This window comes from Hemitrygon akajei, chromosome 29, assembly GCF_048418815.1.
Source record: "Hemitrygon akajei chromosome 29, sHemAka1.3, whole genome shotgun sequence".
Taxonomy (NCBI): domain Eukaryota; kingdom Metazoa; phylum Chordata; class Chondrichthyes; order Myliobatiformes; family Dasyatidae; genus Hemitrygon; species Hemitrygon akajei.
In genome coordinates, this window is record NC_133152.1 from 47,136,653 (window position 1) to 47,162,094 (window position 25,442).

General features: G+C 44.7%; 1 protein-coding gene across 29 annotated transcripts in view; it reads right to left on the reverse strand.

Annotated features, from left to right (window-relative positions):
* Positions 1 to 25,442, reverse strand: part of rap1gapa (RAP1 GTPase activating protein a) — a 529,693-nt gene that overhangs the window by 66,062 nt on the left and 438,189 nt on the right. For all 29 annotated transcript variants that reach the window (XM_073032373.1, XM_073032371.1, XM_073032357.1 and 26 more), the window contains 7 exons: positions 21,162 to 21,215; positions 20,359 to 20,442; positions 11,594 to 11,694; positions 10,369 to 10,498; positions 7,087 to 7,242; positions 5,443 to 5,514; positions 2,708 to 2,794 (listed from right to left, as the gene is read on the reverse strand). In XM_073032373.1, the coding sequence (XP_072888474.1) occupies positions 2,708 to 2,794; positions 5,443 to 5,514; positions 7,087 to 7,242; positions 10,369 to 10,498; positions 11,594 to 11,694; positions 20,359 to 20,442; positions 21,162 to 21,215 (684 nt within the window). The remainder of the gene's footprint in view (positions 1 to 2,707; positions 2,795 to 5,442; positions 5,515 to 7,086; positions 7,243 to 10,368; positions 10,499 to 11,593; positions 11,695 to 20,358; positions 20,443 to 21,161; positions 21,216 to 25,442) is intronic.

Genomic DNA, 25,442 nt, shown 5'->3' on the forward strand with positions numbered 1-25,442 from the left:
ACCACTTCCATCGGGCAGAAGATACAAATCTTGGAAACACGTACCACCAAGCTCAAGGACAACTTCTATCCCATAGTTCTATCCTGGCTGAAGAGAACTGGACCATGCACATCTGTCCTCACGTCATTCTACAGATGTGCAGTGGAGAGCATCCTGACCAGCTTCATCACTGTTCGGTACGGAAACTGCACTACGGTGGACAGGAAGGCTCGGCAACGGGTGGTCAAAACTGCCCAACGCATCTCTGGCACCACTCTACCCTCCATCAAGAATATGCAGGGAAAGGTGCCGGAAAAGGGCGAGTTACATCATGAAGGATCCCAACCACCCTGCTCGCGGACTGTTTGTCCCACTCCCATCAGGGAGGCTTTGTAGCGTCCATATCCACACGGGTTTCCTGTTATTATTGGATACAATGGGCCACCACTGTTCACCGGTGACTCTAAGTAGCCATTTGCATCTGACGGTGGCCACATGCTAGTAGACCACCTCAACAGGCAGGCTAAACTGGCAAGCCCCCTGCCTGGGTGAAACAGGGACATGACTTCTCTAGCATGTGAAGTCAGACTCAAAAACAGTTACTCTCCCCAAGCAGTAAGGCTGATCAACACCTCCACCCACTAACCCACCCCTCCACACCCCAACCACCACTACTTTATCATTTCCTGTCAGTCACCTTATTATTTATTTATTGGGGTACAGTGTGGAATAGCCCTTCTGGCCTTTTGAGACATGCCGCCCAACAATCACCTATTTAATCCAAGTCTAATCACGGGGCAATGTACAATAACTAATTTACTTTTCGACTGGTACGTCTTTGAACTGTGGGAGGAAACCAGAGAACCTGGAGGAAACCCGTGCAGTCATGGGGAGAACGTACATACTCCTTACAGGCAGCGGTGGGAATTGAACCTGGGTCATCTCTACTGTGAAGTGTTGTGCTCAGCATTATGCCACTGTACAGACACTCCCATGCCTAGTGTCATTCCATGGACATACAATCGATCTCTGTATATAAACTATCCATGGATTTGTATTCATTGTGGTTCTTATTATTATTGTGTTCTTTATCTTTCTGTGGTTTTTATGTAAAATAACAATTATTTTGTTCTTCTTTACACTCTGCTACACTGGAAATGACATTAACCAATCTTGAATAAGACCATTGAACGTCACAGTAAGATGGGCTCGTCACCTCACATCACAACAACCACGTGTTGGTCATTAACACAAATGACACATTTCACTTTATGTCTCGATGTACATGAGATAAATAAACCTGATTGTGTGCACTGTGGCTCAGACCCTCATGAAATGTACTTCACAGCTCGGCTTCTGAGCTGGCTGGCTGGCTGATTTTCATCTCTGGATTAGCTCAGCTGGATGTACTTTCTGTCACAATCGTTTCAGTGACAAAACCTCTCTGATCTTTTCACTCTGCCTCCCATGACCGCTCCCATGCTCTCCGTTCCTCCAGTTTTGCCCCAGTTGGCCATTCGATGTGTGTTTGAAAGATCTATCCACCCTGTTCCACTTTCTGCTCTTACCCCAGGGCCTGCCAATCAGACCAGATTCAGATTCACTTATTTATCACACTGACACCAAAACTTGAGGATGTGCTGGGGGCAGCCTGCAAGTGTTGCCACACGTTCCAGTGCCAACATAGCATGCCCACAGATCAACCCTCCCTACAACAAGACCCTTCTTCCCTCCCACCCATCAACCCACTCACACAGACCGGAGAGGCTGCATCCAGATCTTCAGCCTCCAGTGCATATTTATTTTTGTCTCTACCCAGTCTTGTCATTTAAAAATTATCAAAGCATTATCTACCATTACAGAAGGGCAGATGATTTATTTTTTAAACTTCAACTGATAATGTGAAATAAGAGAACAACTGAGGTCCAATAAACTTCTTTGCTCTCTAACTCATACGCCCAACTCATGCGTCTGAAGATTCAGGATTGTTCATTGTCATTCTTCAGCAAACGAGTGTAAAGGAGAACTCAATGATCGTTACTCTGGATCAAAATGCAGCATAAAAAGCACAATAAATATCAAAGCCATCCTAGAAAGTGCAATGTGCAGAGTAAATTGGCAGTGGAAGAGGGGATGAAGGGTGTAGAGAGACTGTGGAGAGGAGTGACTAGTGTGGATGTAGTAGTAGTGGGGTGGGTTAATGGGTCTGATAGTTTGTCATTTTCTTTGCAGTTTGACAATTAATTGTCTATCGTCACAGTATGTATATGTGATTGTTCAGTGTATTCCCCCATTCGCCTGATCCTGGAAAGCTCAGGAAGCTTCTCTGACGTTACATTATTGAAATGAGGGCTTTCTGACTGGCTGACTCTTATCTGCAAATTTGAATGAAATTGTACTGAACTGTATGCATAACGAGCCGACCGCGTTGCAGTGCCATCTGTTTGGCCTCTATCTCGCTTCACTTAGACCTCTATCACTGTCTGTCTTCAACCGTCTTTATTCTTTTAATGAATAAAGAATAAATAAAACAATTGTGAAGCTAATTTTTTGTGCTTCTTCCCTGACTTCTAAAAGAAAAACATTAGAATCCAACGAGGTATTGATTGGAGGGGGGTGGGGGAGTAACTTTTTAAGTCTGGTGGTCGAACACAGTTACTTTACTGAAGAAGGTGGGTGTACGTTGTGTGTAATGTACTGAAGGGATTATGAAAAATTCATATCTTACCTCCAACTTGGCGAACTTTTCTGCCTTGTAGCATGCGTACTCTGCGTTAATGAGCTTGGTGAGCAAGAAGTCTTGAAACTCAGCACCCTGGCAAAATATGGAGAAAATATAACTCCATCAGACATATGTGCAGAATTAGGCCATTCAGCCCTTTGAGTCTGCTCTGTCATTCCATTATGACTGATTTATTATCCCTCTCAACCCCCTTCTCCTGCCATTTCCCTTTAACGCCCTGACTAATCAACAACCTATCGAACTCTGCTTTAAATATATCCAGTGACTTGGCCTCCATGGCCATCCATGGCAATGAATTCCACAGATTCACCATTCTCTGGCTAAATAAATTCTCCTTCCACTCTGTCCTAAATGACCATCTTTCTATTCTGAGGCTGTTCCCCCTGGCCCTAGACTCTCCCGCTACAGGAAACATTCTCTCCACACCTACTCTGATTAGGTCTTTCAACATTCAATAGGTTTCAATGAGGTCAGCCCTCGTTCTACAAGCCCAGAGCCGTCAAACACTCCTCATATGATGCCCCTTTTGTTACTATCATGCATTATAAATATATAACTCCACGCAGCCGGAACTCAAATACGCCGAAGGAGAACCAATTGATAAACACAAGAGATTCTGCAGATGCTGGAAATCCAAAGCAACACACACAAAATGCTGGAGGAACTCAGCAGGTCAGGCAGCATCTATGAAAAGAAATAGAGTCGACAGTTTGGTTCAAGAACCTTCATTAGGACCGGAAAGGAAGCCAGAATAAGCAGTTGGGGGGAAGGAAAGGATTACAAGCTGACAGGCGATAAGTGAGACCAGGTGAGGGGGAGGATGAAGTGAGAAGCTGAGAGGTGATAGGTGGAAAAGGTAAAGGGCTGAAGAAGCCAGAATCTGATTGGAGAGGAGAGTGGGTCATATGCAAATGGTATGATCTGATTTTCTTCATAAAATATACTGTACATAATTTTCACGGGCTTTGCCTACGTTCTATGTTCTGTTTTGTGTTCTAGTTTACAGAAAAGCAGACTTGTATGTTGAAGTGTATAAGATGTTGGTGAAGCATAATTTGGAGCGTTGTGTGCAATTTCTGTCACCTGCCCACAGGAAAGATGTAAACTAGGTTGAAAGAGTACAGAGAAAATCTACAAGGATGTTGCCGAGTCTGGAGGACCTGAGTAATAAGGAAAGATTGAATAGGTTAGGACTTCATTCCTTGGAACATAGAAGATTGAGGGGAGCTTTGATAGAGGTATACAAAATTATGAGGGGTATAGATAGGATAAATACAAGTAGGCTTTTTCCACTGAGGTTGGGTGGCACTACAATCAGAGGTCATGGGTTAAGGGTGAAAGGTGAAAAGTTTAATGGGAACATGAGCTGAAACTTCTTCACTTAGAGGGTGGTGAGAGTGTGGAATGAGCTGCCAGTGCAAGTGGTGTATGCCAGCTCGATTTCAATGTTTAAGAGACGTTCAGATAGGTACATGGATGGTAGAGTTATGGAGGGCTGTGGTCTTGGTGCAGGTCAATGGGAGTAGGTAGGTTAAATGGTTTGGCATGGACAAGATGGGCCAAAGGCTTGTCTCTATGCCATACTTTTCTATGACTCTGGTCAGCCTCCACTCTTATTCTCAATTTTAAATCACTTGCGCACTCTTTGTACAATCTCCCTTGCTTCCCTGTGTGCTAACCTAGGCAATACACCAATCTGTCGTGTTTACAGTACTGTGCAAAATCCCCTGGCACTCCCACACCCCTCCCAGCCTCACCATTCTCAACATCCTTTGCACCATCCATCACAAGTGGGGCTTCCTGGTGGTCAAACACTTTAGTTACGATTCCCAGTCCTGTTTTGACAAGCGACGACACCGGTGCCAAGCTGCTTGGGTCCTAGTGCCCTTCCTTTGGACAACGTCGGTGTCGTGGAGAGGGGAAGGGTCTCCCATACAACCCTGCCCAGGCCTGCGCCCTGGAAACCTTCCATGGTCTCACGAGACTCACGGATGCCTATTATTTGATATGTTCGTCCATGACCTCTTGTGCCCAGACCAGGCCACGCTCACAGTGCAGGAGCAACACTTAATTTCTGTCTTGGTCGCCCCCCCCACCTGATGGTAAGCACTCTCCCCACACCCCAATCCACACTCTGACCTTTTACCTCTTCTAACCTGCCTGTTACCTCTCCTTCTCTTTTTTCCCTTTTTCCCCATGGTTCACTCTCCTCTCCTGTCACATTCCTTCTTCTTCAGGCTATGACCTTTCCCAACGATCTGGCTCCACCTATCACCTTCCAACTTTTTTATTCTGGCTTCTTCCCCCTTCCTTCTCAGTCCTGAAGAAGGGTCTTGGCCCAAAATACCAATTGTTTATTCATTTCCATAGGTGCTGCCTGCCCTGTTGAGTTCCTTCAGCATTTTGTGAGTGTTGATCTGGATTTCCAACAACTGCAGACTTATTTGTGTTTATCTTTTGCTCCTGCCAGAATTACGAACTCACTCTCTCCGCTCCACGTTGACAAATTCAGTACTATGCAAAAGTCTTAGGCACCCTAGCCTCAGTGCGGCAGCAGATGTACCTGACTTTTGCACAGTACTGAACACAAATTTATGTTCTTTACTTATAGACTCCAACATGGAAAAAGTGAATTAATTGTAAATAAAAGGTACAGATTAGTTCCAACATATTGTGTACTGTGAAGTTTCAGGTCAAAGCAGTCAAGAGATTCAAGTTACCTTTTTAAAGACGGCTGGGTCAGGAAGAGTTGGGCCAAAGAATGGCACGTCATCTCTTGCAGTGACAGAGACCTGGCAAACCAAGGGAGAGACAGCAGAGGTTAGGGAGACATAATTGTCCAAATTAACTTGCAGTGAAACATTGAACAGCCTCAAAATCAAGCATGCCCTGATGAACAACGTATGATCTGGTACCATCTAAGCTTTTTATTATAAACTTACTTAATAACTTGAATTTAATTTCTCCAGTTGCCCTATTGAGATTTGAACTCATGTCTCTAGACCATTTATCCAGGTCTCTGGGTACAGGTGCAGTCATTAGCCACCATTAGATTAGATTAGTTTCAACTTTATTGTCATTGTGCCGAGTACAGATACAAAGCCAGTGAAATGTAATTAGCATCTGACCAGAAGTGAAAAGGAATAGTGTTATTTACAAAATAACTGCAAATAAAAAGTACTACAGCACACAAATATAAAAGTACTGAGACAGTACAGTATGGGTGCAATACTGCTTAGCGCTGTGATGTGAGGTTCAGCACGGTCACAGCCTCAAGGAAGAAACTCTTCCTATGCCTGCTGGTGCGGGAGCGGAGGCTCCTGTAGCACCTACCGGATGGGAGGAGAGTGAAAAGTCCATGGTTAGGCTGAGATGCATCCTTGATAATGCTTTTCACCCTGCCCAGGCAGTGTTTATGGTAAATGTTCTCAATGGTGGGCAATTGGGTGCCGCTAATCTGCTGGGCAGTTTTCACCACACGCTGGAGTGCTTTGTGGTCCGATACGGGACAATTGCTGTACCACACTGAGATGCAGTTGGTGAGTCTGCTCTCAATTGTACAGCGGTAAAAGTCTGTCAATATCCTGGGACAGAGGTGAGCTTTCTTGATGCTCCGCAGGAAATAAAGGCACTATTGCGCCTTTTTGATCAGGATGGAGGAGTTCAGGGACCAGGTGAGGTCCTCGGAAATGTGGACACCAAGGAATTTGAAGCTTGATACACGCTCCACTACAGCTCCGTTGATGTAGATGGGGATGTGAGTGTGGCTCCTAGCATGCCTGAAGTCCACAATGGTTTCCTTGGTCTTCTGGGTGTTAAGGGCCAGGTTGTTGTCGGCACACCACGCGGCCAGGTGCTGGACCTTGTCCCTGTAGGCCGTCTCGTCATCCCCTCTGATCAGGCCAACCACTGTGGTGCGAACTTGATTATGGAGTTAGAACCGTATACAGGAATGCAGTCATGGGTGAAAAGGGAGTACAGAAGAGGGCTCAGCACACAGCCTTGAGGCACGCCGGTATTCAGGGTGAGAGTGGAGGGGGAGAGGTTGTCTGACTTAACAGATTGGGGTCTGTTAGTCAGAAAGTCCAAGGTCCAATTGCAGAGGGATGAGCTGATATCAAGCTGGTGAAGTTTGGCAATCAGCTTGGAGGGGGTCACAGTATTGAATGCTGAACTAAAGTCAATGAACAGCATTCTGACGTAAGAATTGGGGCTGTCCAGGTGGGTCAGGGCAAAATGAAGTGCCTGGAGATGGCGTCCTCTGTTGACCTCCATCCATGATCCCACAGCCAAACATCGCTCCCTTGTGCAAAGCATCTAGCCATCAGCAATAAACAGAGGCCATGACGAAAGTCTTCACCTACCTTGTACAGCGTGTTGTCACTACAGGGGGACTGGACCTGTACAACAATGTAAGCATGCAGAAAGTTCGACGCAATCATGTCTGGCACAAAAGGGGTGTTCTCGTCTTGGAAGACTATGGCCACTATGTCATTCCCTATGTGTCGTTTCCTTTGAAGCTAAACAAAGAAATAAGACATTTAAATGAGAAGTCACAGATAATGCTCAATCTAGAAAAGTGTGAAGTGATTCACCTTGGGAGGTCGAACTTAAAGGCAGAATACAGAGTTAACAACAGGATTCTGAGCAGTGTGAAGGAACAGGGGGAACTTGGGTCCACATCCACAGATCCCTCAAAGTTTCCGAGCAAGTTGATAGGGGGTTATGAAAAAATATGGTGCGCTGGCCTTCATTTGTCAGGGGAATGAGTTCAAGAGTCTCGAGGTAACGTTACAGCTCTGTAAAACTCTGGTTAGACCACACTTGGAATATTGTGTTCAGTTCAGGTCAGCTCATTATAGGAAGGATGTGGAAGCTTTAGAGAATGCAGAGGAGATTTACCAGGGTGCTGCCTGGATTAGAGAGGGTGCAGAGGAGATTTACCAGGATGCTGCCTGGATTAGAGAGGGTGCAGAGGAGATTTACCAGGATGCTGCCTGGATTAGAGAGGGTGCAGAGGAGATTTACTGGGATGCTGCCTGGATTAGAGAGGGTGCAGAGGAGATTTACTGGGATGCTGCCTGGATTAGAGAGGGTGCAGAGGAGATTTACCAGGACGCTGCCTGGATTAGAGAGGGTGCAGAGGAGATTTACCAGGGTGCTGCCTGGATTAGAGAGGGTGCAGAGGAGATTTACCAGGATGCTGCCTGGATTAGAGAGGGTGCAGAGGAGATTTACCAGGATGCTGCCTGGATTAGAGAGGGTGCAGAGGAGATTTACTGGGATGCTGCCTGGATTAGAGAGGGTGCAGAGGAGATTTACTGGGATGCTGCCTGGATTAGAGAGGGTGCAGAGGAGATTTACCGGGACGCTGCCTGGATTAGAGAGGGTGCAGAGGAGATTTACCAGGGTGCTGCCTGGATTAGAGAGGGTGCAGAGGAGATTTACCAGGATGCTGCCTGGATTAGAGAGGGTGCAGAGGAGATTTACCAGGATGCTGCCTGGATTAGAGAGGGTGCAGAGGAGATTTACCAGGATGGTGCCTGGATTAGAGAGGGTGCAGAGGAGATTTACCAGGATGCTGCCTGGATTAGAGAGGGTGCAGAGATTTACCAGGGTGCTGCCTGGATTAGAGAGGGTGCAGAGGAGATTTACCAGGATGCTGCCTGGATTAGAGAGGGTGCAGAGGAGATTTACCAGGATGCTGCCTGGATTAGAGAGGGTGCAGAGGAGATTTACCGGGATGCTGCCTGGATTAGAGAGGGTGCAGAGGAGATTTACCGGGATGCTGCCTGGATTAGAGAGGGTGCAGAGGAGATTTACCAGGATGCTGCCTGGATTAGAGAGGGTGCAGAGGAGATTTACCAGGATGCTGCCTGGATTAGAGAGGGTGCAGAGGAGATTTACCAGGATGCTGCCTGGATTAGAGAGGGTGCAGAGGAGATTTACCAGGATGTTGCCTGGATTAGAGAGGGTGCAGAGATTTACCGGGATGCTGCCTGGATTAGAGAGCATGTCTTCTGAGGAAGGGTTGACTGATCTAGGGCTTTTCTCTTTGGAGTAAAAAGAATGAGATTTGACTTGACAGAGGTGGAGAAGATAATGAGGCATTAATAGTGTCGACAGCCAGTGCTTGTTTCGAAGGGCAGAAATGGCTAATATGAGGGGTCACAATTTTAAAGTGGTTGGAGCATGAAATGCCCTGCCAGAGGTGGTGGTAGATGTAGATACATTAGGAGCATTTAAGAGACTCTTAGATAGGCACATGGATGATAGAAAAATGGAGGGTTATGTGAGAGGGAGGGGTTAGATTAATTTACTTATTTATTGAGACACAGTGTGGAATAGGCCTTTTCAGCCTTTTGAGCCACTCTGCCCAGCAATCTCCATTTTAATCCTAGCCCAATCACAGGACTATTTACAATGATCTACCCACCAGTACACCTCTGGACTGTGGGAGGAAACCAGAGCACCTGGAGGAAATTCACGCAGTCATGAGGAGAACGTACAAACTCCTTACAGGCAGTGGCAGGAATCTTCAAGTAGGTTGAAAGGTCAGTACAACATATGGAATGAAGGGTCTGTAATGCGCTGGTTGTTCTATCTTCTAAAATCAATATACCAGTAAGTCTACTGATTGAGAATCTAGGAGGTGGATGCAGATTGTTAGGTTGCTGTACCTGACCTGCTGAGGTCCTCAGCATTTTCCATCTGCTGCTTTGGATTTCCTGCATCTGCAGGATCTCCTATGTTTACATTGGGTCCATGTGCTTACTTCTGTCATTCAAAGGCTGCTCTTACATGTATCGGTGACTGCCTGGTTCCTCCAGTGTCCAAACATCTCTCAATCCAGCCTTGAATATTGTCAGGAATGGGGGAGAGGTTCACACATCCCAGAAATCTCTCTCATCCTCAAATCTGACTCTCTCCACCTCTTCCTACACTCTTTAGGTGAAGTTAACCTGCTGTGTACCTCCCTGTCATCCACCCCATTAATCTCTCGGAGTTGGAGAGAGTTCATTGCAATTGTGCAATTGTGATGAAGGCATGACAGTGGTTAAATTTAATTAGGAGTTGCAGGAGATTTGGCGTATTGCAAGTTTCTACAGATGTACCATAGAGAGTATTCTAACTGGGGGCTTCACTGTCTGGTATGGAGGGGCCGCTGCACAGGATCGGAAATAGCTGCAACCTCCCCACTATCGAGGACATCTTCAAAAGGCAATGCCCCAGGAAGACCCTCACCACCCAGGACATGACTTCTTCTCCATGCTACCATCAGGGCAGAGGTTCAGAACCCTGAGGACACACACTCAGAGTTTCAGGAACAGCTTCTTCCCCTCTGCCATCAGATTTGCTAATGGTCCATGAATACTACCTCAGTATTTCACACTCATCTTGCTCTTATTAATTTTTATATTTCTTATTGAAACCTGAAGTAATATTTTATGTCCTGCACTGTACTGCTGCCACAAAACAACAAATATCATGGCTTACGTCAGTGATAAAAAGGCTGATTCTGATCAGGATGTCACTCTGGATGGAAACAGAACAGCTGCCCACTCCATCCACAGTGAACTGCAAATGTTAAAAACATACTTTGTTCCCCATTGCCACATCCAGCAGTCCCAATGGCGCAGATTTACCTGTTGTGCATCCCCTTCCGTGTATGGGAGTTTTGTGGAGACGTGGAACATTATTTCCTTGTTTCTGAACTTGCAGTAGATTGATTCCGTTCCTGTCTGGCCATGTGCAACATCGAGGCCCCCTCGAAAGCTACAGAACAAAGGATTGCATTGTTACAATAGTGACAAGCCCTCGCTTTAACAAAACGTTCCAAATGCCTTCATGGTAAATATGAGAAGTCAGGAACCTCAAGAATTCCTGCCACATCCTAGCCAGGCACTATTTCTTCAATGCCTCTAACACCACCCTTGGCAGTGCGTTCCACACACCCACCACGCTGTGTAAAGAACATCCCTCTGACATCCCCAACAAACTTTTGGAGGAACTCAGCGTTGAAAAAACTTGCAGCTGCCTCACAGATCACACCACTTCATTATGCATCTTTGATAGCCATCACTAAAGGCAGGGTTTTGTGGTGGAATCACAAACACGAGCAGATGTGCAGATGTTGGAAATCTGTGTGTGCTTTCTGATAGAGACTCCGCTTCAATTCCATTTCCAACTTCCGTTCCGACATGTCGGTCCATTGCTTCCTTCACTACCACGATGAAGCCGCTCTCAGGGTGGAAGAGAAATACCTCATATTCTGCCCAGGTTGCCTCCAATCTGAAAGCATGAACATCAATTTCTCCCCCTCCCCCCTTGCCATTCTCTCTTTTCTCATTAGCTATTCTGGTCACCTCTCACCTCTTCTCCTCACCTGTCCATCACTTACCTCTAGTTCCTCTCTTCCTTCCCCTTCTCCTGTGGTCCATCCTCCTCTCCTATCAGATTCCTTCTTCTTCAGTCTTTTATCTCTTCCACCTATCATCTCCCAGCTTCTTACTTCATCCCCTCTCTTCCATCTACCCACCTTCCCCTCACCAATCACCTGCCAGCTTGTACTCTTCCACCCCCTCCCATCTTCTTATTCTAGCTTTCGCCCCCTCCCTTTCCAGTCCTGATGAAGGGTCACAGCCTGAAATGGTGGCTGTTTCTTCCTTTCCATAGATGCTGTCTGACCTGCTGAGTTCCTCCAGCACGTTGTGTGTGTTACATAGAGCCCTGTATAGCCAATCAATATTATTTATTCCACCTGATTGAACTGCAACACCCCCCACCCACCTTCTACAGTTAACTCTCATTACTCCACAGACAATGGACAGGACAGAGAATTGGTCGACACTGAGCCAAAAGTGTACTCACCCTTTGAAGTCTTGAAGTTCAACCTTCTCCCCCAACACTTCCAGAAACTCCACAAAGGCAGCACTCTCTTCAGTGTTGGTGAACAACTGTTCCTCTGAGGTCTGTCACAGAAGAGGAAACATTGGGCATTGCTGCCTTCAGGAATCTTCATTAAGTCTGAATAAGTATTCATGTTAGATAAACTAAATATACTTCTGAACTGCTCTTACTGTCACCCGCAGCCTGTAATTCCCCTTTCAGCCACGTACTTTTGAACTGCTTTAACAAACCAGTGAGTTTATGATCTTCTGAAGGATTTGGCAGTCTTAACACACAAGCATGCAGGTACGGTGCCGTCAAGCAGACTGAAGGTACAACACCGTGGCCAGAAGAGTCGGAGGATTTGGGGGGTGGTGGGGGGGGGGAACTGCAGGCCAAGCTGAGCTGAATGAGGCTTCCTCTACCCAACATCTTGTTGGCAAATGCACAGTTGCTGGAGAACAAGATCGAGGATTGTTGTATCAGAGGGAAGTGAGAAATTGCTGTGTTCTGTGTTTCACAGAGACATGGCTCACTCCAGACACACTGGATACGTCAGTAAAACCTGAAGGCTCCTCAATACACAGGGTGCACCAGACTGCTGATTTGGAAAAGGCAAAAGGTGAGGGTCAACGTTTCATGATGAACCCCTGTGGTGCTCGGGCACAATGGTCTTGTTGCACTCTTGCTCCCCTGACCTGGAATATTTAATGATTTAGTGCCGACAATTCTCGTTAAACAAGAGAATTCTCCTCTGTGTTCACATTCTGCCAAAGGGCAGATGCTAAACAGGCATCCAAAGTATTGAATGCAGCCATTAGCAAACAAGAAACAGCCTACCCCAACACCTTTCAAATCATTGATGGGGACTTCAATCAGATTCGCTTGAAGAAATCTCTGCCCGATTATCACCAACCTGCAGTACCAGGGGTCCCAACACACTCAACCCCTGCTATACTACGTTTAGGAAAACCTACTGTTCCATGCCCGGACCACACTTCAGAAAATCTGATCATTTGGCTGTCCTTCTCTGACCTGTACACAGGCAGAGGCTAAGGATCAAGGCTTCAGAGATTAGGACAACAAAGAGGTGGTTGCGAGAAGCAGAGGAGTGGCTACGGGATTGCTTCGAGTCAGCGGACTGGGCTAAACGAACCACTGATGGGTGCTTAACAGCTGGGGTGGGGCTTGAACTCTTTCACCTCCCATAAAGTGAAACCATGTGACATCGGTGACAACAGGGCTTCGCTCCCAGATGAGCTCAATGCCTTCTCTGCTCGCTTTGACCATCAAAGCATGGAGAAACCTTCATGAACCTCCAAGGCACCCGACGACCCTGTGATTTTAGTCTCTGAGCCCAACATGAAAGAGGGTGAACCCACAGAAAGTATCTGGTCCTGATGGGGTACCTGGTCACGTACTTAGATCAGCCGTTTGGAGTGAAAAAGGATCTAGTGCTTTCCTGGCGCATATGATGAATAAACTCTTCTTGGGGCTCCAGCTCCAGCTGGGTACAGATAGCAATTATATCAATGGCAAACTCTGCCATCTTCTTCAGGGATGATGCATTAAGCACAGGGAGTGTATCCATTTGGGTTACCCGAAGAAGTTGGCGGTAGTAGAACATTGCATTCCCAATGGCCATAGGATTGACTTCAATGGCGCACAACTACTGTGCTGCACCAATGGCTTCTGCAAGCACCTGGTAAAGAAAGCCACTGAAATAAAACTAGAGGAAAAGAATTTTAACAAAGAATTTTAATACTGTCATCCCCTCAAAACTTTGTCGATAATCTTCAAGACCCTGGCCTCTTTACCCCCTCATGCAACCTGCAGTCAGCTTGGATTGGCAAAGACTTCTCCTCCACAATCTCCATCAGCACAGGTGCCCCACAAGGCTTCCACTCCCTGCTCTGCTTGCTTTGTACAGTATTTATGACTGTGAGGCTAAGCATAGCTCCAATACCATATTTAAGTTTGCTGATGACACCACTGTCACGGGCCGAATCAAAGGTGGTGACAAATCAGCGTATAGGAGGGAGACTGAAAATATGGCTGAGTGATGCCACAACAACAACCTCTCACTCGATGTCAGCAAGCTCAAGGAATTGATTATTGAGTTCAGGAGGAGCAAATCAAAGTCCATTCGCCAGTCCTCATCAGGAGAACAGAGGTGGAGAACATTCAGCAAATTTTAATTCCTTGGTGTTATCATTTCATAGGATCTGTCCTGGTCCAGCACATAAATGCCACTATGAAGAAAGCACGGCAGCGCCTCTACTTCCTTAAAAGTTTGAGAAGTTTTGGCACGAGATCTAAAACTTTGACAAACTTCTGCAGTGTATATTGACTGGTTGCATCACTGCCTGGTATGGAAACAACAATGCCCTTGAATGGAAAATCCTACAAAAAGTAGTGGATGCAGCCCAGTCCATCATGGGTAAATCCCTCCCCACCATTGAGCACATCTATACAAAGCTCTGTCACAGGAAAGTAGTATCCATCATCAAGAATCCCCACCATCTGGGATATGCTCTCTTTTCGCTGCTGCCATTGGAAATTAAGAGCCTCAGGTTCAGGAACAGTAATTACCCTTGAACTAGAGGGATAACTTCATTCATCCCATCACTAAAATGTTCTCACAACCCACGGACTCACTTTCAAAGACTTTTCATCTCAATTCTTGATACTTATTGCTTATTTATTTGCTACTATTATTATTTTTTCTTTTGTATTTGCACAGTCTGTTGTCTTTTGCACATTGGTTGTTTATCCATCCTGTTGGTTGTGGTTTTTCATTGACTCTATTGAGTTTCTTGTATTTACTGTGAATACCCACAAGAAAATGAATCTCAGGGTTGTACATGGTGACATATATGTACTTCAGTAATAAATTTACTTTGAATTTTGAACTTTAGAACCTTAAACACATCAACAATTGGCAGATACATTAGGGACATTTAGAGGACTTGGACAGGCACATGGATGATAGAAAAGTGGAGTTTATGTAGTAGGGAAGGGTTAGATTGATCTTAGAGGAGGTTAAAAGGTTGGCACAACATCGTGGGCCGAAAGGCCTGTACTGTGCTGTAGTGTCATTGTCTTGGTGAAGGGTTTCTGCTTGAAATGTCAACTATTTATTCATTTCCATTGATGCTGCCTGACCTGCTGAGATCCTGCAGCATTTTGTGTGTGTTGCAATAGAATATTCTCCCTTTAAATGTTAAAACCAATTTGTCACAAGTTGTTCAACAGACTGTGCTAAGTAAATCTCAAATGAATCAACACAATTAATTATTAATGTGAATTCTGTGAGTGAACAAACCATTATTGTCCTCCAACACAGTTTTTCAAATTAGTTTGCCATTACTCATGGGCTTCCACCAACCAGAACCCATCTACTAACGTCAGTTAAATGCTCTTTAAAACCGATTGTGTTGACAAGAGGACTATTGTTACCCGAGTGGGTTGTGGAGAATGGAAGCCACAAGAGGTGTTTCCAGGCTGCGTGCGATTGATTATTTGATGCTAACATTGTCTTGCCCAGCTCATTTGAAAGACTCAAGTGTCATTTACAATAGACAACAGCGAGAACAACATATGAAACATCTGGTGTTATGTGTTTCAAATGTATCATTTGATTTCCTACTCTTTAAAATTTAATGAAAGCCTTCATTCATAACAAAAGGCTTGTACGTTTGGTGAGATAAAAGGACACGACTGGGAGTGGATAAAATTGACGGTTGCTTTGTTCATTTGGGATGGAACTATAAGACTCAGGAGCCCAATTCGGCCATTCAGCCCATTGAGCCTCCTCCACTGATTTATTATCTATCTCAACCCCATTCCCCTTTTCCCCATAACCTTTGACACCCTTACTAACCAAGAACCTGTGAACCTCAGCTTTAAATATACTCAAAGACTTGGCCTCCACAGCCATCTGTACAATGATTTTCACAGATTTACCACCCTCTTGCTGAAGAAATTCCTTTGCATCTTTGTTCTATCTGGACATCCTTCTATTCTGAGGTTGTGCTATCTGATCCTAGACTCCCCCATCTTATCCACATCCATTCTATCTGGGCCTTTCAATATTCGATAGGTTTCAATGAGATCCACCCTCATTCTTCTAAACTCTAGTGAGCACAAGTCCAGAGCCATCAAATGCTCTTTATATGTTAACCCTTTTATTCCCATTGAGGTTTATAGAAGACAGAACACTCCAGCACTGTGCAGCCCTACATGAACATGGCTGATCTATGACGGCCTCATCTCCTCTTACGTTCAAGTTGCCATCATTCCCTGTCTTCAAAAAAAATTACCTCATCTTTAAATATCTCAGTGATCCAGGTACAATATAGAATTCTGAACTGTATAGCACAGTACAGGCCCTTCGGCCCACGATGATGTGCCAATCCTTTAACCAACTCCAAGATCAATCTAGCCCTTCCCTCCCACAAAGCCCTCCATTTCTCTATCATCCTGATGCTCTATCAATAACTCTAGGAGACTGTAAGTAGAGTACATAATGATAGGCTTTTATTAACAGCGAAAACAGAGCACGACCATGTTGAAGACTGTGGGAAGAGCAGTGCCCCAATCGCCTTTATACAGGGGTCTGTGGGAGAAGCCACAGGAGCAGTCAGCAGGGGTGGGGGGGGGGGGTGACCAGACAGATATACATGGTTTACCACACATCCATGTCCCTATCTAAGAGTTTCTTAAATGTCCCTAATGTATCCACCTCTATCACCACTCCTGGCAGTGCTTTCTGTATATAAAAATCTACCTTTGATATCTCTCCTAAACAAGGACATCCCTTTAGAACAGAGGTGAGGAGGAATTTCATTCACCCAGCATCCTCTTTGATTTTCTACCGTCAGGCAGGAGACTCCGATGCATAAAGACAAGAACGGTCAGGACTGGGAACAGCTTCTTTCCTCAGGCCAATAGGCTTCTGAACTCACTGTCACATCACATTCAAAGTGTCACTGGATAATTTGTACTGTACCTTACTATATTTAATTTATGCACTTTGTTTTGTTTATCTATGTGTAATTCATTTGTAGATTTAATTCTTCTTTTCCTAAGTTATTGCGTGTTATATGTATGTTATGGGCACTGCTGTCCTTTACACCCTGGTCCAGAGAAATGTTGCCTCGTTTGACAGTACACGTGTATATAGTTAAATGACAACAAACTTGACTTGACTTCTCAAGAGCAATAGGGGATCTGAGATCGCACTTGTCTCAGGTACATTATCATGGTCCCTGATTTCTGAGACAGATGTTTCTTCCACCCTCTCACTATATTCTCCACACAAATCCTTCAAGAATGGACACATTAAGCAATGCCTGTTTGAGTCACGTTCAGTCTTATTGTCATTGAACCATACAGCTAAACGAAAGATTGTTTATCCGGGGCCAAGGTGCAAAACACAGTACACTTACAGTCACACACAGCACATACAGTTATGAGTCAGAAGTTAAGATTAGCACAAGCCTCTGAGTGGTGTGGCCTGAAGGTATGGGATGTTGGTCGGACAGCACTTGGCTCCCATATCTAAGAAATGATGTGCTGGCATTGGAGAAGGTCCAGAGGAGGTTCACAAGAATGATTCCAAGAATGAAAGGGTTAATGTATGAGGCTCTGGTCCTGTACTAGATGAAATTTAGAAGAATGAGGGGGAATCTCATTGAAACCCATCACATACTGAAAGACCTAGTTAGAGTAGACTTGGAGAGGATGTTTCTTATAGTGGGCAAGTCTAGGACCAGAGGGTATACCCTCAGAATAGAGGGACATCCATTTAGAATAGAATGAGGAAGAACTTCTTCAGCCGAGGGTGGTGAATTTGTGGAATTCATTGCCATAGACAGCTGTGGAGGTCAAGTTATTATGCACTCGATGGGCTGAATGGCCTCTCTATTCTGTTTCTTTGTCTTATGGCCTAATCACTAGAGAATGAATAACATAGTAGATGGTACTGTAAATAGTGTGGATCAATGTAGAGAGAAAATTGGAACAAAAACAATTTAAATGCATTTAATTTATTGTCAACAAGGCAACTTTATGGAGATCTAAGCTTCCTAGATCCAACGAAAAAGCCATCAGACACAGAAGCCTTGCTGTGGAGTTCTATGTTAATTACAGGATAGATGTGCGACTTCCTTGCACTCAGATGAGGAAGGAAGACAGTTCAAGATTTAAAGATTAACTTCATTCGTCGCACATATATCAAAACATATAGTGGAATATGTTGTTTGCATCGATGACCAACACAATGTTTGAATTGTGCAGACAGCAGCCCACAAGTGTCACCACGCTTCTGGAGCTAACATAGTATATCCACAACTTGCTAATCCTTACCCAAATGTCTTTTGGAAAGTGTGAGGAAACTGGAGCACCAGCAAGAAACCTGTGTTCACGGAGAGAACGTAGAAACTTCTACAGTCCGTGCCCGGAATTGGACCCTAAGTGGTGACCGCTGCTGCTGTCATGGCATTGCGCTAACAGCTATGACACCATGCTGCCATTAGCTGTGTCGGAAGAAGAAAGACCCTGTGATGATATTGTCTCTTCCTCTTCCTCAAGTGCTTCAAAGTCAATAGTCACTTTCTGAAGTGTGATCAAAGTCGAAGTCAAGTTTACTGTGAAGTGCACAAGTACACACATGCACAGGTGCAATGAAAAACTTACTCATAGCAGCGTCACAGGCACACAACATCAGAGACACAACATTCACAAGGAAAACATCAATTAAACATAAACTATACACAACTACCCAATGCAATGTAGATAAATGAGGCAGACAATTTGTGTACAAAGCCCTACCAACAAATTAATGGCTTGGGTTGAAGAGTTAGTGTTGATTGGGATAGTGAGTGAATCACCCTGCTTCCTTTTAATAAATGGTGGGATCTTTGAGACAATCTGTTTATTGTCTCATTGAGAAATTTATTGTCATTCAACCGCATACATGCATACCGCCAAATGAAATAATGTTCCTCTGGACCGAGGTGCACAACACAGCACGTATAACTCACACACAACACATAAAGTAATAGCACCACAAATAAATTAATAAATACTAAAATATATTCCAGCACTCCCTCAGCTGGCCATTGAGGGATCGATGTGTGTTTAGCTTAGGGAGGAAGTCATGGTCACCCACTGCAACCAAGGAAGACTCCGATTGTGACGATTACTCGCATCACTGGACCTGGACAACTGAGGCTGAGCGAGGGGAGCTGCCCAGTGCAACAGCTTTTCCACTTTAAAGAGACTCTCTCGTAGACTTCCTGTCAACTTTAGGTATGACGGACCAACCAATCAACTGAGCAACAAACTATCAGGTTAGAACAGAACCCCTTCTGGTGCTACATTCCAATATCTGCGTCACAACTGGTTAACTTCTTGGGTGCCTTCATGTACAGGCGCATGTGAATGCACGTTTTTTCCCCCCAAGGAACTACCTGAGTTTACGTGTTTTTGTGTTATCAGTATCAAAACTGCACCTGGATTTCTCCTCTATGACCTCAGGCACTGCCTTGTAGCCAGAACTCTCCTACACCTCCCAGGTACAAAGCTAAGGCTTTATGATCTGCTCAGGGAACCTGAGAGAGTGGTGGGTGGGAGGAATACCCTGCCAGGGGTGGTGGTAGAGGCAGATACACTAGGGGCATTTAAGAAATTCTTAGCTAAGCACATGGATGAGAGAAAAATGGAGGACTATGTAGGAAGGAAAGGTTAGATTAACCTAAGAGTAGGTTAAAAGGCCAGCACAACATTGTGGGCCGAAGGACCTTAACTGCGCTGTGGTATTCTATGTTGTGCGAAATGTGCCATCTGTGTCATTGTTTTCAAAATGTTGGGGACAGCCTGCAAGTGTCACCATGCTTTCAGAGCTAACACAGCATGCCTACAATTTACTGATGCTAATCCGTACTGTACACCTTCGGAAGGTGGAGGAAACACTTGCAGTCAAGGGACGAACATGGATTCGAACCTCGATTGCTGCTAACCACTACACTACCGTATCGTTATATTGTATTCTTACACTGAGCGTTATCAAGTTGGGGTCCATGAAGGACAAAAAAAAGTGGTTTCAAGTCTGCCTCCCAGAATAGCTTTTACTGTCTATTCCAAAGAAATAGTCACAGGCAGCAGCCCAGCTTAATTGTGCTATGGACACTTTGTAAGTTAGGTTGTGACAGGAGGAGGGTTGAGCATGGGGCTAGCAATCTTATCCTGTACAAAACCAGAGGTACAGAAACACATGATCAGAGTTGTACTGTAGATGCACACTTTGACTATATAATGAACCTTTGATCAGAAGCTCCAAAGACCTCATCCCTGGGAAAGGAAGGACCTTCGATGGGCTATACCTTCAAAGCTGGAAAGACTGGCTCAGGTCAGAAGACTCTGGTGCAAACACGAGGAAATCTGCAGATGCTGGAAATTCAAACAACACACACAAAATGCTGGTGGAACACAGCAGGCCAGGCAGCATCTACAGGGAGAAGCGCTGTCAACGTTTCGGGCCGAGACCCTTCGTCAGGACTCTGACTCTGGTGAGCTGCTTTCTGCAGCCTTTGCCCCAGTAGGGGTGACGGGCTTAAGTAGAAGCAGTCCAAATTGTGCTTTAGCCCAGCTGTGACCCAGAGCAAAGACTGAAACAGACACTCTACAACATTGAACCCCAGACAAGCATCAGGAGGAAGTCCTGGTGGATATAGAGCACTTACCTGCCCGAATTTCTGATAAATCACCCCAAACTTAAAATGATTGCTGATAACATGTTCGTCAAATGTTACAATTAGCCGGGACGCCTATAAAAGACGAACGGAAAAGCATAACATCATTACAAGGAAACCTGGTTTCATCATTTACAACAATTGCAGTCTCTCAGGCATTTTTACAATTAATGTAGGCAGCAAGCAGGAACAAAAATAACAACGATTAGACCTCACTCAGAATATTGTGTTCAGCTCTGGTCACTTTACTATAGGAGAACGTGGAAGCTTTAGAGAGGGTACAGGACGCTGCTTGGATTAGAGAGCATGTCTTATGAGGACAGGTTGAGCAAGCAAGGACCTTTCCCTTTGGGGAGAAGGTGGATGAGAGGTGACTTGATAGAGGTGTATAAGAGGCATAGATCGAGTGGATAGCTGGTGATTTTTTCCTATGGCAGAAATAGCTAATACAAAGGGGCATATTTTGGAGGAAAGTACAGGGGGAATGTCAGAGGTAAGTTTTTTTTACACAGAGGGTGGGAGAGTGGTTGGTGTGTGGAATGTGATGCTGGGGTGGTGGTAGGGGCTGACATATTAGGGACATTTAAGAGACTCTAAAATAAGCACATGGATGATAGAAAAATGGAGGACAATGTAGGAGGGGAGGGTTAGATTGTTCTCAGAGTAAATTATAAGGTTGATACAACATCATGGACTGAAACGCCTGCACTGCGCAGTGCTGTTCTATGAGACTGGGAAAGGTAGATCAGAGGAATGGAGAGGTTTTAGAAAGAACCGCCAAGGCTGATTCCTACCTTCGGGTACAAGACAGGGTAAAAACGATCCACATTTACATCTTCACAAACAAGCTGGAAATAGAACAGAAGACGGGTTGAGCTTGTGGGATTCAGTTTGCTTTGTTGTTAATCTGACTTTTCTAGTATTCCAGCTGCAGGAAGAATCTTCAAGCTATACTTCTTTTATTTCTATTCAGAGATACAGCGCAGAACACGCCCTTCTGACTCAACAAACCACACCGTCCGGCAACCCATCAATTTAACCCTAGCCTAATCACAAGACAACTTGCAATGACCAATTAACCTCCTAACCTGTACATATTTGGACTGTGGGAAGAAACCGAAGCACCCTGAGGAAACCCACACATTCTGAGGAGGAACGTACAAACTCCTTACAGACGATGGCAGAAGCCCAGCACCCCAAGCTGTAATAGTGTTACGCTAACCGCAGTGTGCCGTACATCTGTACAATGTCTATATTATAGTTGTACAGAACTACAGGGAAACAGGCCACTCCATGCTGACCAAGATCTCTCTCGACCAAAACCCCAGTTTCCCACCATCAAGGGTATCTTTTAGAGGTGGTGCCTCAGGAAGGCAGTATCCATCAATGTGCACCCTCATCATCTGGGGAATATCCTCTTCCTCATTGATACCATCAAGGAAGAGGTAGAGAAGCCTGAAGACACATAGTTAATGATTTAAGAAAAGCTTCTTCCCCGCCACAATCACATTTCTGAATGGTCCATGAACACTGCCTCAATATTTTGAGTGGGTGTCTACAAACCCCACGTGACAAATAAAGCTAAATTTAAAACATTTTAAATCTTGTATGCAGAGTCTGGTGGTGTGGCTGGTCAGGAGAGATTGTCATGTCCTATGTTACACAAAGCCAAATGGAACAGTCCAGGCCACACGAGATACACTCAACCTCTGTCTCTGCACCTCCTTCCTCTCACCATCTTTGGCACTGGTGGCATGGCCGTAAGCGGCAGGATTAGTTTCCACCGGACCAAGCATCCATCCAAGGAAGCCAAAGGAAACCAAACCCCTGGATCTGAACCACCATGTTCTTTCCGATCCCGGGACTGGATTCAACCTGTTTCATCCTAATGGTTATAACCCTTCAACCATCAGACTCCTGAACTGGTGTGGATAACCGCACTCACCTCAACACTTATCTCTGAACACAACCTATGGATCACTTTCAAGGACTCTATAACACATGTTCTCAGTATTATTAATCTACTTATTTATTATTATTATTATTATTATTATTTGTATTTACACAATTTGCCTTTTTTTGCACATTAGTTGCTTATCAGTCTTTGGGTGTAATTTCTTATTGATCCTATTGCATTTCTTTGTTCTATTCAGGATTGTATATGGTGACAAATATGTACTTTGGTAATAAATTTACTTTGAACTTTGAAACCATAGGATATTAGTAACACAAAAGGTTCTGCAGATGTTGGAAATCCAGAGTAGCACACGCACAAAATGCTGGAGAAACTCAGCAGGTCAGGCAGCATCTGTAGAGAGGATTAAACAGTCGACGTTTCGGGCCAAGACTTCATTAGGACTGGTTGACTCCTCAGGCTGAGACCCTTAATTATGACTGACTGATCTTTGGGCCGAGATACTTCATCAACACTGGTTGACCTTTTGGGTTGAGACCCTTCATGAGGATTGGTTGACATTTCGTGGCGAGACCCTTCATCAGCAGTGTTTGAAGTGCTCCTAAGACATAGGAGCAGAATTATGTCATTTGGCCCATCGAGTCTGCTCTGCCATTCCATCATGGCTGATCCTTTAAACCCTCTTCAATTTCAGGATGCCCTTTCTAAGATAAGGGGCAAAAACTGCTCACAATACTCCAAGTGAGGCCTCACCAGTGTTTTATAAATTCTCAAAATTACATCCTGCTTTTATATTCTAGTCCTCTTGCAATGAATGCTAACATCGCATTTGCCTGCCTTTCTGCAGACTCAATCTGCAATCTAACCTTTAGGGAATCCTGCACAAGGACTCCCCAAGTCCATTTGCACCTCAGTTTCTTGTATTTTCTCTCCATTTAGAATATAGTCAACTCTTTAATTTCTTCTACCAAAATACATGACCATACACTTCCTGACACTGCATTCCATCTACCATTTCTTTGCTCATTCTCCTAATCTGTCTAAGCCCTTCTGTAGCCTCTCTACTTCCACAAAACTACCTGCCCCTCCACCTGTCTTTATATCGTCCGCAAACTTTGCAACAAAGCCGTCAATTCCATCATCCACACCACTGACATATAATGCAAAATGCTGGTTCCAACACAGATCCCAGTGGAACACCCTGAGCCAATAGGCTGGTCCTGGACTTATTTCCCCTTGGCATAATTTACTTATTATTATTTAATTATTTATGGTTTTCTATTGCTATATTTCTACACTATTCTTGGTTGGTGCGACTGTAACGAAACTCAATTTCCCTCGGGATCAATAAAGTATGTCTGTCTGTCTGTCTGTCGACTAGTCACCAGCAGCCAATCAGAAAGGCTCCCTTTATTCCCCTTCTTTGCCTCCTGTCAATCAGCCACTGCTTTATCCAAGCTTGACGTTTTGGGCCGAGACCCTTCATTAGGACTGGTGAAGGGGCGCAAAACGTCGACTCCATAGATGCTGTCCAAGCGGGATATTAGTATTTGCCTTATGTTCATTTCATCGTTATGATCTTATTAAGGACAAGACTTACATCATATCATAACAATGGCTCAGTACAGCACATGCAACAAATGGCCTGAATACCATTTCACCATAAGACACAGAAACACCTGTCTCTCCCACTCTCAGCACACTCCAGCCTTCACACACTCACAATGTGAAACAAATTCCCCTCAAATCCCCTCTAAACCTCCTACCCCTCACTTCAGAACTAAGTCTATGAGACATAGGAGCATTTGGCCCATCGAGTTTCTCTGCCATTCGATCGTGACTGATTTATTTTGCCTCTAAACCCCAATCTCCTGCCTTCTCCCCATAACCTTTGACACCATGACTAATCAACCTCCACTCTAAATATACCCAGTGACTTGGCTTCCACAGCCGTCCACAGAATTCCACAGATTCTTCACCATCCAGCGAAAGAAATCCTTCCTCATCTATGTTCTAAATGAAAATCCCTCGATTCTGAGACTGTGCCCTCTGATCTTCGACTCCCCCACTATAGGAAACATCCTTTCTACATCCACTATATCTAGGCCTTTCAATACTCGATAGTTTTCAATGAAATTCCCCTCTCATTCTTCTAAACTCCAGTAAGTACAGGCCCAGAGCCACCAAATGCTCCTCATACATTAACCATTTCATTCCCAGAATCATTGTCGTGAACCTCCTCTGGAACCTCTCCAATGCCAATAAGTCTTTTCTTAGATAAGGGACCCAAAACTGCTCAGAATACTCCAAGTGTAGTCTGTCCAGAGCTTTATAAAGCCTCAGCATTACATCCTTGCTTTTATATTCTAGTCCTCTTGAAGTGAATGCTAACATTGCATTTGCCTTCCTCACCACAGCCTCAACATGTGAGTTAACCTTTAGGGAATCCCACATAAGGACTCCCAAGTCTCTTTCTGCCTCTGATTTCTGAATTTTCTCCCCGTTTAGAAAATAGTCCACACTTTTATTCTTTCTACCAAAGTGCATAACCATACACTTCCCTGCACTACTCCTTCTGCCAGTCCTTTACCCATTCTCACAATCTGCCCAAGTCCTTCTGCAAACACCCTGCTTCCTCAATGCTACCTGTCCCCCCCCCCCGCCCCCCCCCCCACCTATCTTTGTATCATCCGCAAACTCGGGCATAAAGCCATCAATTCCGTCATCCAAATCATTGACGTATAATGTAAAAAGAATTGGTCCTGACGCTGACCCCTGAGGAACACTACTAGTCAAGGCCAGCCAACCAGAAAAGGCCCCTCCTTTTTTTTCAAGTCTTAACCATTTCTTGAATGTGTTCATTCGATCCTACAAAGTAGCAGCTCAAAGAGCAGCTGATTTTTTAAAAAAACAAAAATAAACTTTATTCATAATAAAAGTATTTACAAAATAACTGTAAAAACATTATATCATGTTTTCAGTCCTGTTCTGTTACATTCCTGCATATCAACAGACACAGGAGCTTGTGTCACAATTCGTCCTGAGCAGCTGTGAGACAGAGGACTCTCTGATCTATGGGACACATGCAATGCATCCCTGGGTTCAACTGGTAGATCAGAGAGTCCTCTGTCACGCAGCTGCTCAGGACAAATTACAACAT